Source organism: Bufo gargarizans, chromosome 4, assembly GCF_014858855.1.
Source record: "Bufo gargarizans isolate SCDJY-AF-19 chromosome 4, ASM1485885v1, whole genome shotgun sequence".
NCBI classification, from domain to species: Eukaryota; Metazoa; Chordata; class Amphibia; order Anura; family Bufonidae; genus Bufo; species Bufo gargarizans.
Genome location: NC_058083.1, coordinates 46,395,467 through 46,412,892, shown reverse-complemented (window position 1 = coordinate 46,412,892; position 17,426 = coordinate 46,395,467). Strand labels below are relative to the sequence as shown.

General features: G+C 45.7%; 1 protein-coding gene across 7 annotated transcripts in view; it reads right to left on the bottom strand.

The window, feature by feature from the left end:
• Positions 1-17,426, bottom strand: part of NCOA1 (nuclear receptor coactivator 1) — a 337,419-nt gene that overhangs the window by 54,363 nt on the left and 265,630 nt on the right. For all 7 annotated transcript variants that reach the window (XM_044289126.1, XM_044289125.1, XM_044289128.1 and 4 more), the window contains one exon: positions 7,423-7,523. In XM_044289126.1, coding sequence (XP_044145061.1) covers positions 7,423-7,523 — 101 coding nt within the window. The remainder of the gene's footprint in view (positions 1-7,422; positions 7,524-17,426) is intronic.

The window sequence follows — 17,426 nt, the reverse complement described above, 5'->3', positions numbered from 1 at the left end:
AACATCTCATATTATTGTCTGCCTTAGGCTACATGCACACGACCGTATGTGTTTTGCGGTCCACATGACATCCGTTTTTGTTTTGCGGATCCGTTTTTTTTGCGGATCCATTGTAATTATGCCTATCCTTGTCCAAAAACTATAAAAAAATAGGACATGCACAATTTTTTTGCGGAGCAACGGAACGGACATACTGATGCGGACAGCACACGGTGTGCTGTCCGCGTTTTTTGCGGACCCATTGAAATGAATGGGTCCGCATCCTATCCGCAAAAAAAAGGATCGGACACGGAAACAAAATACGGTCGTGTGCATGAGGCCTTACGGACAAGGATAGGACTGTTCTATTAGGGGCCTGCTGTTCCATTCTGCAAAATACGGAATGCACATGGACGTCATCCATATTTTTAGCGGATCCGTTTTTGGGGGACCGCAAATTACATACGGTCATGTGCATGAGGCCTTAACCTCATCTCTGCTGATATGAACTGACCTGCCATCCTGATCAGTGACCAGGTGATGGTGGTGGATCTTTTAGAGCTGTCGATAACCAGTTTTGATTTATCTCCCCATTGTCATTTGGCGCCCCCTTTAGCTCAGTGTCAGTAATGACTGCCCCTCTCCTCAGCCGGTGTGGGTGGATAGGAGAAATGTCTCGGAAAATCATCCATTCCTGTAAATTGTCTTTTATTTCAGTTCTAGGAATGTGCGTTCCTCCTCCTAGTAAAAAACAGATTTCTCCCCAAGACTCCTGCAGAGAACAAAGAGGACGTACCCTGCACAGCGCTGAGTAATGCTCCGTAAGTGCCCCCATAAATGTGTCACTCCTCCTCTAGGGGAAGGCTCCAACCTATGTATCTAAGCCTATCCTGTGTGACACTGTCTGCTGAGCTGTGTATCTAATCCTATCCTGTGTGATACTGTCTGCTGAGCTGTGTATCTAATCCTACCATGTGTGATACTGTCTGCTGAGCTGTGTATCTAATCCTATCCTGTGTGATACTGTCTGCTGAGCTGTGTATCTAAGCCTATCATGTGTGATACTGTCTGCTGAGCTGTGTATCTAATCCTATCCTGTGTGATACTGTCTGCTGAGCTGTGTATCTAATCCTATCCTGTGGGATACTGTCTGCTGAGCTGTGTATCTAATCCTATCATGTGTGATACTGTCTGCTGAGCTGTGTATCTAATCCTATCCTGTGTGATACTGTCTGCTGAGCTGTGTATCTAATCCTATCCTGTGTGATACTGTCTGCTGAGCTGTGTATCTAATCCTATCATGTGTGATACTGTCTGCTGAGCTGTGTATCTAATCCTATCCTGTGTGATACTGTCTGCTGAGCTGTGTATCTAATCCTATCCTGTGTGATACTGTCTGCTGAGCTGTGTATCTAATCCTATCCTGTGTGATACTGTCTGCTGAGCTGTGTATCTAATCCTCTCCTGTGTGATACTGTCCGCAGAGCTGTGTATCTAATCCTATCCTGTGTGATACTGTCTGCTGAGCTGTTTATCTAATCCTATCCCGTGTGATACTGTCTGCTGTGTATCTAAGTCTATTGTGTGATACTGTCTGCTGAGCTGTGTATCTAATCCTATCATGTGTGATACTGTCTGCTGAGCTGTGTATCTAATCCTATCCTGTGTGATACTGTCTGCTGAGCTGTGTATCTAATCCTGTCCTGTGTGATACTGTCTGCTGAGCTGTGTATCTAATCCTATCCTGTGTGATACTGTCTGCTGAGCTGTGTATCTAATCCTATCCTGTGTGATACTGTCTGCTGAGCTGTGTATCTAATCCTACCATGTGTGATACTGTCCGCAGAGCTGTATATCACGTCCTAGGTGGTGGTATTTTGTTATTACGCTCTATAATAACTGACCACTAGTGGGCATCTTTCTGTTATTTATTTCTCATACTGATCGCTATGTGGCAGTATTATTTTCTACCTTTCAAAATGACTGAAACTAACACAATAAGTGGTGTCATTCTATGACTATTTTTCATCTGAGTGCATTATTTTTCATAATCACTGACCACTAGGTGGTGCCATTTTATTATTGATATTTTATTTCTGAGAGCCATGTGGCGCTATTATTTTGTTACTTTTTCTATGTTCTTTATTTAATTCCCGCTGACAGGCGGATGGCGTGACATAAGGCTGTGGTGTCACTTCCCCTTTAAGACAGTATCTCCGGTGCCACCCCTGAGTGGCATTGCCTGGCAGCTATTTGATAACACACCTTACTGTTGACTGCCGGCAATTAGCGATGTGAAGAGCTGCTCCAGTGACTCCATTATCTGATCCTGCTCCAATTATCCGGCTTTTAAGAGCGTGGGGGGAAGATTTCCATGTGTAATAACGTGCTGGCGGGAGACACAAACCACAGGCCGAGTCTGGCGGAGCCGGCTCCATGCGCTGGGACCGTTCCCTCAATGCTTCCTATCAGCACTCATACACTCGGGTCATCAGATGGCTGGAAACTGGTGGCCGCAAGAAAGGAGTGCAAGCTCTTGGGACCACTAGGGCCTGGCAAATCAGCACACCCTGAACTGGGGGGTAATGGGAAACCTGGCTCATAGATAATTGCATTATCCCTCCAATGAAGTGAATGGTAACCTCAAAGGGGTATTCCTATCTCTTAGGCCTCTTGCACACGACCGTATGGCTTTTTCAGTATTTTGCGGTCCGCAAAAAATACGGATGACGTCCATGTGCATTGTTTTTTGCGGAACGGAACAGCTGGCCCCTGATAGAACAGTACTATACTTGTCCGTTATGCGGACAATAATAGAACATGTTCTATCTTTGAACAGAACAGAAAAACGGAAACGGAAGGCATACGGAGTTACCTTCCGTTTTTTTGCGGATCCATTATAATGAATGTGTGCAAGAGGCCCTAATGGAATTTAGGGGCTGCAGTGCTGGTGTAGTGCTATGGCCCACCAGTGCAGGGAACTGCAGCCACCATCAAATACCGCCATCACTGAGGGGTGCCACCTTAGAAGAAGGCACCTGCACTGCAGCCCCTTCAGTCTCAGGACTGGTGGGGGTCCCAGAGGTCTGGATTCTAGCAATATGCCATCACTTTATGCCATCGGAATACCCCTTTAAGAGGAGGAGTTGCATGTGGGCTGCCACGCGGCTGTTCCTATGTCGGTGTGGGAGCGACCTACCGTACCTGGCGGGGTAAGTGAACCCCTGACAACCTCACTAAACTGATAGCACAAGGGAAGTTGCACCGTCCTTTGTTAAGCACTGCAGGGGAAAAAGTAAGTGAACCCCTGAATTCAGTAACCAGGACTTTCCCCTTTTGCAGCAGCAAACCTATTTTTCAAAACATCCGCTTGCTGGTGGTGAATGGAAACACTTTTATTCCTATCCAGAAGTTGAAAACCTACACAGGCCTAAACGCTTGTCACAGCTGAGGGGCCGGTACAGTTGCATCCAGCCGACACAATGCTCTGTCCGCTAAACACACCTGCAGCGCGCACCTCTCTCCGGTTCGCTACCATGTATCAGTGCAGGTGAAACGTATCCGCCTGGACTCCAGAGGCTCGTGCAGTGAGGATACAGCTGTAGCAAACCCTCAGCTGCAAGAGGTAAAGGGTTTTTAGACCGCCAGCAAGCAGAGATGTTGAAAAGAGCAATAGAAGAAAGCTGTGGAACTCTCCAGGACACGACACATTATGTCACGCGACAATTTTTATAATGATAGTCACCGCAAGGTCACCGACACTGAAAGGAAACGGCAACACGTGCGCCCAAGACTCAAGGACTGGTCTACGATCGGCCAGCTGCCCCGCACCTGCTGACTCCCTTCTTTATCTACAGATACGGCCTTCTCCTGCCCAGCACATGTCTGATTAACCCTTACCGTGCCACACCTGTATTATACTCCAGTCACATCTAGAGCTGTGGCAAGAGAAACCCGCTACATCTTTCCCGTGCAAGATAACGGGACGCTCACTGCTAGGTGACAATCCGCGGAGTGAGGGTCCTAGGAGTGGAAGACCCTCGCCCCGGACTGTGGAAGATGGAGCGGATGATGATGGCTAGAGAGAATATGACAGCATGCCAGGAAGAGATGTGTCAGTCACCGTAAACGTGGCTGTCGGTGACTCGCTGACAATGCTCGTTGCCAAGCAACTATTGTTCCAGCGCAGGATCCAGACTGATACAAAGTAACAAGGCAGATCTGGCCAATAGCGCGGTGGCACTGTCAGCGTATGCCTCCATACCGCTATCTATGTACGTCCCCTGTCAGCAGTATTCATCTGCATCACTGGGTCATTCTCATGTGCTTGCTACATACATAACAGGAAACAGTCAGTGAGCAGGACCCACGTGAAATGGTTACGCCAAAAAAAACGGAATGTACTCCGTATGCATTCCATTTCCGTATTTCAGTTTTTCCGTTCCGTTAAAAGATAGAACAAGTCCTATTACTGCCCGCAAATCAAGTTCTGTGGCTCAATTCAAGTCAATAGGTCCGCAAAAAAAAACGGAACGCATACGCAATGCATCCGTATGTCTTCTGTATCCGTTCTGTTTTTGCTGAACCATCTATTGAAAATGTTATGCTCAGCCCAATTTTTCTATGTACCGTAATTACTGTATACTGTATATGCCATGCTTCCGTTTGCAATCCGCAAAAAACGGAAACCAAACGGAATGGCAAAGCCGTACGGAATCGGAAACACTACAAAAAAAAACAAAAAACGGATCCGGTAAAAACGGCCCGCAAAACACTGAAAAAGCCATACGGTCGTGTGAAAGAGGCCTCACAAGGAACTGATATGGATATCCGGAACCCATCGTCATGTGGGCTGCAGGCTGCTGACAGATCTTACTACAGCGTTATTTATTAGTCCGTTTTTAGCATGAATACCCAGGAAAACAAGAATCACATAGAAGCCTAATAGTCATTACCATAAGGATTAACATTTATATACACCTAATAATTTGGGATGAGCGAATCAACTTCGGATGAAACATCCGAAGTCAATTCGCATAAAACTTCGTTCTAATACTGTACGGAGCAGGAGCTCCGTACAGTATTACAATGTATTGGCTCCGATGAGACTTTGCGCAATAACTTCATAAATTCATTTGTACTGTAACAAACTATTTCCCGAACTCGGGATCGGTTCCAAGTGGTACCTTGGAACTGATCCCGAATTCAGGAAATGTTTTTTTATTTACAGTATAAATCAATATCTGAAGTTATTTTGCGAAGTCTCATCGGAGCCAATACATTGTAATACTGTACGGAGCTCCTGCTCCGTACAGTATTAGAACAAAGTTTTATGCAAATTGACTTTGGATGTTTCATCCGAAGTCGATTCGCTCATCCCTACTAATAATGACAATGTACGTAACATTACATTACTCATCCTGTACTGATCCTGAGTTACATCCTGTATTATACTCCAGAGCTGCACTCACTATCCTGCTGGTGCAGTCACTGTGTACATACATTACTTATCCTGTACTGATCCTGAGTTACATCCTGTATTATACTCCAGAGCTGCACTCACTATTCTGCTGGTGCAGTCACTGTGTACATACATTACATTACTCATCCTGTACTGATCCTGAGTTACATCCTGTATTATACTCCAGAGCTGCACTCACTATCCTGCTGGTGCAGTCACTGTGTACATACATTACATTACTTATCCTGTACTGATCCTGAGTTACATCCTGTATTATACTCCAGAGCTGCACTCACTATTCTGCTGGTGCGGTCACTGTGTACATACATTACATTACTTATCCTGTACTGATCCTGAGTTACATCCTGTATTATCCTCCAGAGCTGCACTCACTATTCTGCTGGTGCAGTCACTGTGTACATACATTACATTACTTATCCTGTACTGATCCTGAGTTACATCCTGTATTATACTCCAGAGCTGCACTCACTATTCTGCTGGTGCAGTCACTGTGTACATACGTTACATTACTTATCCTGTACTGATCCAGAGTTACATCCTGTATTATACTGCAGAGCTGCACTCACTATTCTGCTGGTGCAGTCACTGTGTACATACATTACATTACTTATCCTGTACTGATCCTGAGTTACATCCTGTATTATACTCCAGAGCTGCACTCACTATTCTGCTGGTGCAGTCACTGTGTACATACATTACTTATCTTGTACTGATCCTGAGTTACATCCTGTATTATACTCCAGAGCTGCACTCACTATTCTGCTGGTGGAGTCACTGTGTACATACATTACATTACTTATCCTGTACTGATCCTGAGTTACATCCTGTATTATACTCCAGAGCTGCACTCACTATCCTGCTGGTGCAGTCACTGTGTACATACATTACTTATCCTGTACTGATCCTGAGTTACATCCTGTATTATACTCCAGAGCTGCACTCACTATTCTGCTGGTGCAGTCACTGTGTACATACATTACATTACTCATCCTGTACTGATCCTGAGTTACATCCTGTATTATACTCCAGAGCTGCACTCACTATCCTGCTGGTGCAGTCACTGTGTACATACATTACATTACTTATCCTGTACTGATCCTGAGTTACATCCTGTATTATACTCCAGAGCTGCACTCACTATTCTGCTGGTGCGGTCACTGTGTACATACATTACATTACTTATCCTGTACTGATCCTGAGTTACATCCTGTATTATCCTCCAGAGCTGCACTCACTATTCTGCTGGTGCAGTCACTGTGTACATACATTACATTACTTATCCTGTACTGATCCTGAGTTACATCCTGTATTATACTCCAGAGCTGCACTCACTATTCTGCTGGTGCAGTCACTGTGTACATACGTTACATTACTTATCCTGTACTGATCCAGAGTTACATCCTGTATTATACTGCAGAGCTGCACTCACTATTCTGCTGGTGCAGTCACTGTGTACATACATTACATTACTTATCCTGTACTGATCCTGAGTTACATCCTGTATTATACTCCAGAGCTGCACTCACTATTCTGCTGGTGCAGTCACTGTGTACATACATTACTTATCTTGTACTGATCCTGAGTTACATCCTGTATTATACTCCAGAGCTGCACTCACTATTCTGCTGGTGGAGTCACTGTGTACATACATTACATTACTTATCCTGTACTGATCCTGAGTTACATCCTGTATTATACTCCAGAGCTGCACTCACTATTCTGCTGGTGCAGTCACTGTGTACATACATTACATTACTTATCCTGTACTGATCCTGAGTTACATCCTGTATTATACTCCAGAGCTGCACTCACTAGTCTGCTGATATAGATCCTGTATTATATCTTGCACTATATTATACAGCAGATCTCTTAGGGATCCAATGGAAAATCACACAGAACGACCTGCAATACTGGCACGGCTCTGCTACATCTATACACACACACATACGGGGTTGACGTACCTCTAAGAGGAGAGGACCCAGAGACTCCTTCTCGATGACGCCCCCGCTGCTGGACGAGATGTCAGATTTCTGAACATCATCATCAGCGCCCAAAACTTTCTCTGTAACAGAAGGGTTAATCGGTATCAGTGCTGAGTACATGTAGCGCTTGTGCAGTCATTAATAATCTACATATGAACACACAGGACATAGCTCTGACCCTAGGAGCTTACAATCTAATCATTGTGGGAGTCCGGGCTGTTTACCTGGCAGAGGACTGGATGCAACTGTAGCGAACTCTCAGCTGTGAGAAGTATTAGCTCAGGAATCTCTGCTTGCTATAAATGAATGGAAGCACTCATCCAGAGTATATAAACCCCTCCTGACTTGACACTTCTCACAGCCAGGGGGTCAGTTTGTTACAATGTATCAGTGCAGGTAACCAGAGGATTGTCTTACCCCGTGTCAGGGTATAAGACGGTAGATTTACCGCTCTGGGAAAGCTGGGTGACACCCTATAGGTGAGCTCTGGAGGTAAGAGTAAGAGATGCCCCTCTGATGAGACGGACGTGGCAGCGGAGTGCCACACACAGGCACTTACAGTAACATGACATTTCATTAGATGCCAATCAGGAAGTTTCTATCTCTTGAAAGCACTTGCTGCAGCGCGCCGGGTGCCAAGAGCCCTGGGGCGGGCGCGGCGGGCGGGGAGGAAGACGAGCCGTGATTGAGGGGAAAGGGAAGCCGCGGCGGAAGCTCAGGAAATCCGCCTGCGTCTGGCTATTTTGGGACAGGCCGGTGGTTTATTTCAGTGCCACCCGAGGGGACGCCCAGCACCAGGAGCCCCATAGACTAGTGGTCTCCAAACTGGCGCGCTCCTGTGAGCGCAAAACTACATCAGCCAGGACATGCTGGGAGTTCTACATTGGCAAGATTGTATAGATTGAGCATGGCGGACCCCTACGACCACTACTATGGGCTGGGCATGGGCAAAAGGGACAAGTACCCCGGGCCCTCCGCAATGCCTGGCACCCAGTACCCAAAGTACCCCCAAGTCTAGGCTCGGCAAAAGTACCCGGTGTGCACCCCCCAAGGCCTCCATCACCCAATCCTGTGCCCTGTGCTACACCCCTCCTCCTCGTGGTGCCAGCCTATGCCCTGTATGGCATTATGTGGGCACAGTATGGATATACACATCTGCTCCTGCACTCTACCATAACCCTCATCATTCAGGGTAAGTGTTTTCCTGCCCCTCTACCTCCAAGTAGAGCCCCTTTACTTGTTCCTCCAGCCCACCATCTTTTCTAAATGGTTACTCTTTATAAAGAGGTTCCGCAGCAGCTGGACTTGTAATATTCCTATAATGGTATATAGATGTCACAGGATCCGGAGGAGCAGCATCCATCCTGACGTCGACTACTTCCCCATGATCCGTATTTATTACCAGCCAATGGGAGCGTGGCTCAGGCGATGCTTTCTGTATAGATACAATAGGAAGACAATAGCCGGAGGGTATGGAGAAGGCGGCGGTTCATGTGAGGACAATGCTGTGTCACCGGCGGGGGAGGGGGTCCGTCAGTAGCCTCCACCACAGACCGGCGCTCTCTGCCATCGGATTTGCATCTGGCGCCTGATTCCTCGTTAGGAAAGGACATTTGTATCACTGGATTGTAACGTATCCGGCACATTCTGGTAATCTGGCACAAACAGCCTGTGCCGGATTATCAGACTCCCCCCCCTAACCAGTCTCAGGGTCTGGATGCTGGAGGAAAGACGCTGACATACAAAGGGTTAAATGCCAGTTGTCTGAAACCACTGCCACCCCAGTACAGGTGACGCGGTCACAGCACCCGGAGGTGAGGGGTCCACAGTTATTATCTACAATGAATTAGTTTGCTGGCGGCTGGAATTTTAATTTATGGATGTGAATTACCCGAAAAATCCAATGATCCGTCATCATGAAAGTATCGTAAGACATAGTGGAGTATTATAACCTGAGGATACCGCCAGGGGACGATAGACAGATATCAGATAGATAAATGATAGATAGATAGAGAGATAGATAAATGAGAGATAGATGATAGATAGATGGATATATGAGATAAATGATAGATAGATGATAGATAGATGATAGATAGATAAATGATAGATAGATAAATGATAGATGATAGATAGATACATGATAGATGATAGATAGATAAATGATAGATGATAGATAGATACATGATAGATAGATGATAGATCGATAGATAAATGATAGATAGATGATAGATAGATAAATGATAGATAGATAAATGATAGATGATAGATAGATACATGATAGATGATAGATAGATAAATGATAGATGATAGATAGATACATGATAGATAGATGATAGATCGATAGATAAATGATAGATAGATGATAGATAGATAAATGATAGATAGATAAATGATAGGTAGATAAATGATAGATAGATGAGTAAATGATAGATAGATGATAGATAAATGATAGATAGATGATAGATGATAGATAGATAGATAATAGATAGATAGATAAATGAGAGATAGATAGATATGGGCAGCACGGTGGGGTCCTAGGTTTAAATCCAACCAAGGACAACATCTGCATGCAGTCTGTATGTTCTCCCCGACTTTCCCCCCACAGACTGATCAGGGCCTTAGATTGTGAGCTCCACCGCGGACAGCCCGATGCTAATGTCTGTAAAGCGCTGCGGAATATAACAGCGCAATATAAGTGCAGAACATAAATAAATACATGGACTGCAGGTTAGATATTCCCCCTCCTCTACCAGATCCCATCTTACTGACTGATTTCCTGGCCGTTCAGTTACAGATGGAGGATTGTATATTTTCTCACACAATTTTTGCATCCATCCAGTAATGCGGAATAACCGCCAGATTACCGGAATTCTGCAACATCTCTGAAATGTCCCCTTTAAATGAATGAATGTGACGATATCTGGATCTGAGTACAGAGATAGCCGGCGCCCCCCCCCCCCCCTCACCCAGGCCCCCGCACTGCTGGTCTCGACCCATTTTAAAGGAGCCGGTTCCCCGTGTTGCTTAGGCTCTAATTACTATTGATGGAGCGGCCGCCGGTGCGAGAGGAGTGTTTAACCTTAATGAGCTTTTTCATTTCGAGAAAAGAAAACACATATCGAAGGGGAGCGCGGGCCCCGCAGAGAGCAAACGCGCAGCAATTAGCAATTAGTACACCTAGGGAGCCCCGCTCGAGAGGAGGCTGGTAATGCAATCGCCCAGGTTCGGTTACATCACGCCGAGCGAGGAGGCTAATTAAAGGGGGTGGCATAAAGTAGGGCAGAGACGCTCTATCTGCAGCTAAATAAATCACTGATTCTTTTATTCCTGAACCGCACGCAGCTCCGGGTACGTGGCAGTTTCTTAAGCAGCATTAATTAAACAGTCTGAGAAGCAAACGTTAACCTGGCGCCGTTCCAACCCAGGAGGCATACAATGGCATCCTTACCAACTTATACTGAAGTATGACTTAAAGGAACGGAGCAAAGTCTCCGCAGCTCAGTGCACAGGTTCTTGCGGTCACCTGATGGCGGCGATTTGACCGGAGCCCTTGTCATATCTGATTTGCAAAAATGGTCACTTTCTTGCAAAACAGCGCCACATCTGTCCACAGGTCTCGTGTGGTATTGCATCCACGGAAATGAGCTGCAATACCAATCACAACCCACAGACAGGTGTTTGGCGCTGTTTCTGGAAGAAAGCGGCAATGCGTTTCTATTCCTGGGTTACCAGAATCTCAGAAAATGACCCGATACGTTGTTGCGTAAATGGGTTATAATCCGCTGTTTCTTTGCCCATAGTGGTTGTCGCCCAATTTCCCTAGAGGCCCGAATGGCGTTTAAAGTTGCACAGTTCAATCACTATTTATTACTGATCTGTGTCGGTCTTCACTGTCATTCGGAGAATTCTGTTCATGAGCGCAACCAGAGACTCGACATAGTCTGAATCCCTCCCCTAGCTTATATTATAAGCGCGCGAAGAGGTGAAAAGCATTCTGGGATACTATGAAAGCCTTCATGTGACCTGCAAAATCGGTGTCTGGTTGCCTATAGTTATTGGAGGCCAGCCAGATTTTAAGAGGTAAATTTTAGCAGCTAGCTACTTCTAAATTCTCATTTGCTCCTCAAGGGAGGATACCTGATCCTTGCTCCTCAGGGGAGGGGCTATAGGGGGATTCAAGTGTTACACAGGAGGAGAAAATCAGTACTATAAACAATATAGAACAGGTGGGGGGGCGTGACAAATTGTGCAGGGGCTTGACCCTACCTCCTGTCATCTGCTCCCAAAACGAGAATACATAGGAGCGCAGGTGTCCCGTATGTAACCGAATAGAGAGCGTGGAGAATCACACAGCATTTTTAGAGGAGATATACTGTATAATTTACTGCTCGGAGCTGGCTGCCTGCCCAGGATACTGTAACACGGGAAGGCAGCAAGCCACCATCCCAAATTCTTATCCGCCCCAAACCCCCATAGTCCTGCTGCTTATGCAACCTGAAGAATCTATACGACTGATCTCATCCAGAGGACCCCCCCCCCCCCCGCCATGTTATTGACAAGAAATAGGAACAGGGGCAGGATGACAATGGAGGCTGGAAATTCGAGAGATAGCCTACTCTTAATGAATAGCTTTGGCGCCGTAGTGTCTTAAACTTAACCTGTTGGGGCTTCGTTAACGAGTACGTAGGAAATGGTCGTTAAAATGGAACAAAAGATTGAACCAAATGGCCCTCTCGAAAGAAAGAAGGATATCATCAAGACCGTTCCTCCGAGAGAGCTTCTGGGATGGAAAGAATAAGAGCATTTTACTAGCAGATAAAACCACATGCCGGGTGAGGAACCAAAAAGTGATGGGGCAGGAGGTCTTGAAGACCACTCCTTTAGGGTAGAAGTTCACGCTCACGTGAAGACAATCAGAGCTATTTGACGACGGATGGATGTTTGGTCTACAGCTTTCTGTAGATAATCCTGGCTGGCTCGCCACCTGGTCATCCTTAGCGGTGCACTGCAAAAATTCAACTCAATCGTCGATGGTTCCCTCAGACACAAAAACATGAAGAACCTGAGGTGGGTTAGAAGATGATCCTCTGATATCTATAGGCGGTCCGTTAGTACCATGATGCTCCATGCCCGCTGCCATACCACTGTCCTGGGTGTCCATTGCCCTGCTAGGTTTTTGGTGCTTTCTTCTAGCGGGGATGGCTGCGGTACTCCTGTGTCCCATATTGGAGGCCACAGCCAGAACCCTTTATTGAGGTTAAAGGTTAAAAACCAGAGGATTTCCACAATCATGCCCTTAGGACTGGCCCACAGTCAAACGGTTAATTGGTACAGTGGGTCCACACCCAATACCTGTTACAATGGCCATCATCAGAGAAAGCATGGCTCTGAGGGTGGGTGGGTTTTATGCCTCCATTTGACGTATACGTTACAAAAACGCAGCACATGTGTACCATTATTTTTTTTTTTTACAATGGAACTCTATGATGAACGGATACCACTTTATGGCATCAGTCTGAGGCATCCATTTTAACGTATACGATTTTGTCATGCGAACCGAGCCTTATATCTGGCATGGTCAGATATGACCCATATAAAACTCTAGCGGAAGGACCCGGCTTCGCTCGGGTATATTGAATCTATTTCATTTAATGTTTGTGTGTGTCGTTAAAAGATATCGACACTATTCACTAGGACAGTGACATCTACAGCCCCCCACCCCCAAAACAGTGACCTGTCACCCCTTAACACTGACCCTCCCAACAGTGCCCGTCCCTTAAAATTGGAACTCCACAGTAGCCCACCCCCTTAACTTTGACCTTCACAGCAGCCTGCCCCTTTAACAGTGAGTTTCACAGCACACCACCCCCTTGACGGTGACCTCCACAGGGGCCCGCCCCCTTTACAGTGGCCTCTACTGCAATCTGCCCCTTAACACTGACCTCCATAGCGGACCATCCCCTTAACTGTGACCTCCACAGCAGCCCGCCCCTGGGATGGCCAGAGGTCCGGTTTTAGGCTGGACAGTCCGGCTTTCAGACTCCCTGTCCTCCGTCCGTCACAGGGCCTAGGCGGACACAGGGATGTCCTTTTGAACAGCTCACTCTCAGACAGCAGCACTGTGCTGTCTGAGTGTGAGCTGCAGGAAGAAAGTCACCCTCCCTCCCACCCCTGCAGCTGACAGAAGTTGATTTTTAACTTAATTTTTTAAATCCCTGTCAGCTGAGAAGTGGGAGGGGGCGTGGCCTAACCGGATCAGGGGCGTGTCCTTTTGAACAGCTCACTAAGACAGCAGCACTGTGCTGTCTGAGTGTGAGCAGCAGGGAGAAAGTCACCCTCCCCCCACCTCTGCAGCTGACAGAAGTAGATTTTTACCTTCATTTTTTCAATCCCTGTCAGCTGAGGGGTGGGGGGCATGGCCTAACTGGATCAGGGGCGTGAATTAGAGGGACCTGGGGACGTGGGTTTTAAGTTTGTCTTTTGAGGGTGGGCACATTGTGGCAGAGGGCGTGTCTGGGTTCCTTCCTGCAAGAGTGACGACCCTCTAGGCACCTTACTGGCTCATTTGCATACCAAATCAACTGGATTTTCAGAGGCTAAAAACATCTATTGCTGGAACAAAGGCACATCTGGAAACAAGGTACTAAGTGCTATTAGGCCATGGCTTTACTGTAATAGCGATTATCCTGGTGACAGATTTCCTTTAAAGCTCTCCTACAGCAGTGAAGAAAAATGTCTGGGTTGTTTTGGAAACCTGGAGTAAAACTGTATGTGGAGGCTGGAGGACCTGCGAGCTTCTATTGGCTGATAAGGGTCATGTGACCAGGCTTCTATTGGCTAATGCATTTTGTTGGGAATATTTCAGGAACGGTTAGTCCTAGAGAGCTGAGACCTGGCCTAAAACCTTCCTGGACACCTGATGTACCTGTGTGCCAAATTTTGTGCAAATGCAACGGTGCGGATTCCTTTAGCGGACATACACACACACATACACTCAGCTTTATATATTAGATTGGGAGATAAGCAGCTGCAGGGGTCTAGTCGGAAGCTCATCTCCCCCTGCGCTCACCGATAGCTGGGTCTCTGCAATGGCGTGGCGATATGTCCACTTATGTAATTAAAGTTTAACCAAGTTGTAGATCTTCGCTTGCTGTCAGTGAATGGGAACATTCTAGTCTGCAGTTCATATACACCCCTACGCCTAACAACTGTATCCAGTCTGTTCGATCTTCTTTGTGCTAAACAATCTAGGCATCGGGTGGATACATTGTACCTGCACTGATACAATGTAACAAACTATAATCGCAGAGATTTGCCTTACTAATGTTTTAGCTCACAAGAAGATGGTCTGGATATACAGACGTGGACAAAATTGTTGGTACCCTTTGGTCAATGAAAGAAAAAGTCACAATGGTCACAGAAATAACTTTAATCTGACAAAAGTAATAATAAATTAAAATTCTATAAATGTTAACCAATGAAAGTCAGACATTGTTTTTCAACCATGCTTCAACAGAATTATGTAAAAAAATAAACTCATGAAACAGGCATGGACAAAAATGATGGTACCCCTAACTTAATATTTTGTTGCGCAACCTTTTGAGGCAATCACTGCAATCAAACGCTTCCTGTAACTGTCAATGAGACATCTGCACCTCTCAGCAGGTATTTTGGCCCACTCCTCATGAGCAAACTGCTCCAGTTGTGTCCGGTTTGAAGGGTGCCTTTTCCAGACTGCATGTTTCAGCTCCTTCCAAAGATGCTCAATAGGATTGAGGTCAGGGCTCATAGAAGGCCACTTTAGAATAGTCCAATTTTTTCCTCTTAGCCATTCTTGGGTGTTTTTAGCGGTGTGTTTTGGGTCATTGTCCTGTTGCAAGACCCATGACCTGCGACTGAGACCAAGCTTTCTGACACTGGCTAGTACATTTCTCTCTAGAATTCCTTGATAGTCTTGAGATTTCATTGTACCCTGCACAGATTCAAGACACCCTGTGCCAGACGCAGCAAAGCAGCCCCAGAACATAACAGAGCCTCCTCCATGTTTCACAGTAGGGACAGTGTTCTTTTCTTGATATGCTTCATTTTTTCGTCTGTGAACATACAGCTGATGTGCCTTGGCAAAAACTTCGATTTTTGTCTCATCTGTCCACAGGACATTCTCCCAGAAGCTTTGTGGCTTGTCAACATGTAGTTTGGCATATTCCAGTCTTGCTTTTTTATGATTCGTTTTCAACAATGGTGTCCTCCTTGGTCGTCTCCCATGTAGTCCACTTTGGCTCAAACAACGACGGATGGTGCGATCTGACACTGATGTTCCTTGAGCATGAAGTTCACCTTGAATCTCTTTAGAAGTCTTTCTAGGCTCTTTTGTTACCATTCGGATTATCCGTCTCTTAGATTTGTCATCAATTTTCCTCCTGCGGCCACGTCCAGGGAGGTTGGCTACAGTCCCATGGATCTTAAACTTATGAATAATATGTGCAACTGTACTCACAGGAACATCTAGTTGCTTGGAGATGGTCTTATAGCCTTTACCTTTAACATGCTTGTCTATAATTTTCTTTCTGATCTCTTGAGACAGCTCTTTCCTTTGCTTCCTCTGGTCCATGTCGAGTGTGGTACACACCATATCACCAAACAACACAGTGATTACCTGGAGCCATATATATAGGCCCAATGGCTGATTACAAGGTTGTAGACACCTGTGATGCTAATTAGTGGACACACCTTGAATTAACATGTCCCTTTGGTCACATTATGTTCTGTGTTTTCTAGGGGTACCATCATTTTTGTCCATGCCTGTTTCATGAGTTTATTTTTTTACATAATTCTGTTGAAGCATGGTTGAAAAACAATGTCTGACTTTCATTGGTTAACATTTATAGAATTTTAATTTATTATTACTTTTGTCAGATTAAAGTTATTTCTGTGACCATTGTGACTTTTTCTTTCATTGACCAAAGGGTACCAACAATTTTGTCCACGTCTGTAAATGGTCTATTAGGTCTGTGCAAGATTTCAGACCCTGGATGTAAATTATATTGTTCCTATTCACAGACAGCAAGCAGAGAATTTGAAAAAAAAAGGGCGAAGAATTGACACAAAGTTTATAAGAAAGTTGTACAACTTATAATTTTACAATGAATAGAACTAGCCGAGCCTTGCAGGATATGTGGTGGCTTCGGAAAGTGGTGGAGCGTGAGATTCTGGTGGTGGAATTATGTTCCTCCCCGGGGCGCTCTCCTTGCCCTTGAGCTATATTTAGGCTGACGTGTCAGATGCTATATGACCATTCTATTGGCATAATTAATGAGTGCGCTGCTTCTATAGATTCCATTCACTGGTTCTCATTACAGGACATTTGACATCCCAGGGATAATGTTGTGGTGGGGGTGGGGTGACTGGAGAGCCCATTGCGGTCCCTGAAACTATGCACTAAGATCAGGCAAAATCATTCTCAGGTATTTAGAGATGTTACAATTCTCCACCCCAAAATATGTAGCTGAACAGGCACAAAAATAACCTGATCTTCCTCATTTCGCCACAGCGCTCAAGAAAACTTGAAATGACTGAGGTGATATTATCTAATAAAGCTTTAAAGGGGTTGTCTCACCTAGGACATTGGTGGCATATCACTAGGAAATGTCAGAGGTGGGACCTGCGCCGATCTCTAGAACGGAACCCCCAAAGTGAAGGAGAGCACACTGCGCATGCATGGCTACCCTCCACTCATTTCTATGGGAGTGCCGAAAATAGCCGATCGCTGGCCGAGTTACATAGAAGTGAATGGAGCGGTGGCCGCGCTTGTGCCGCGTGCTCTCCATTCATTTCCATGGGACCTTGAAGATAGCAGAGCTCGCCTCTAGGCTATTTTACGGCATTCCCATAGAAACGAATGGAGGGCGGCCCCGTCTACATGGTACTCTCTCTTTCACTTTGAGGGCTCCGTTCTAGAGATAGGTGTAGGTCCCAGAGGTGGG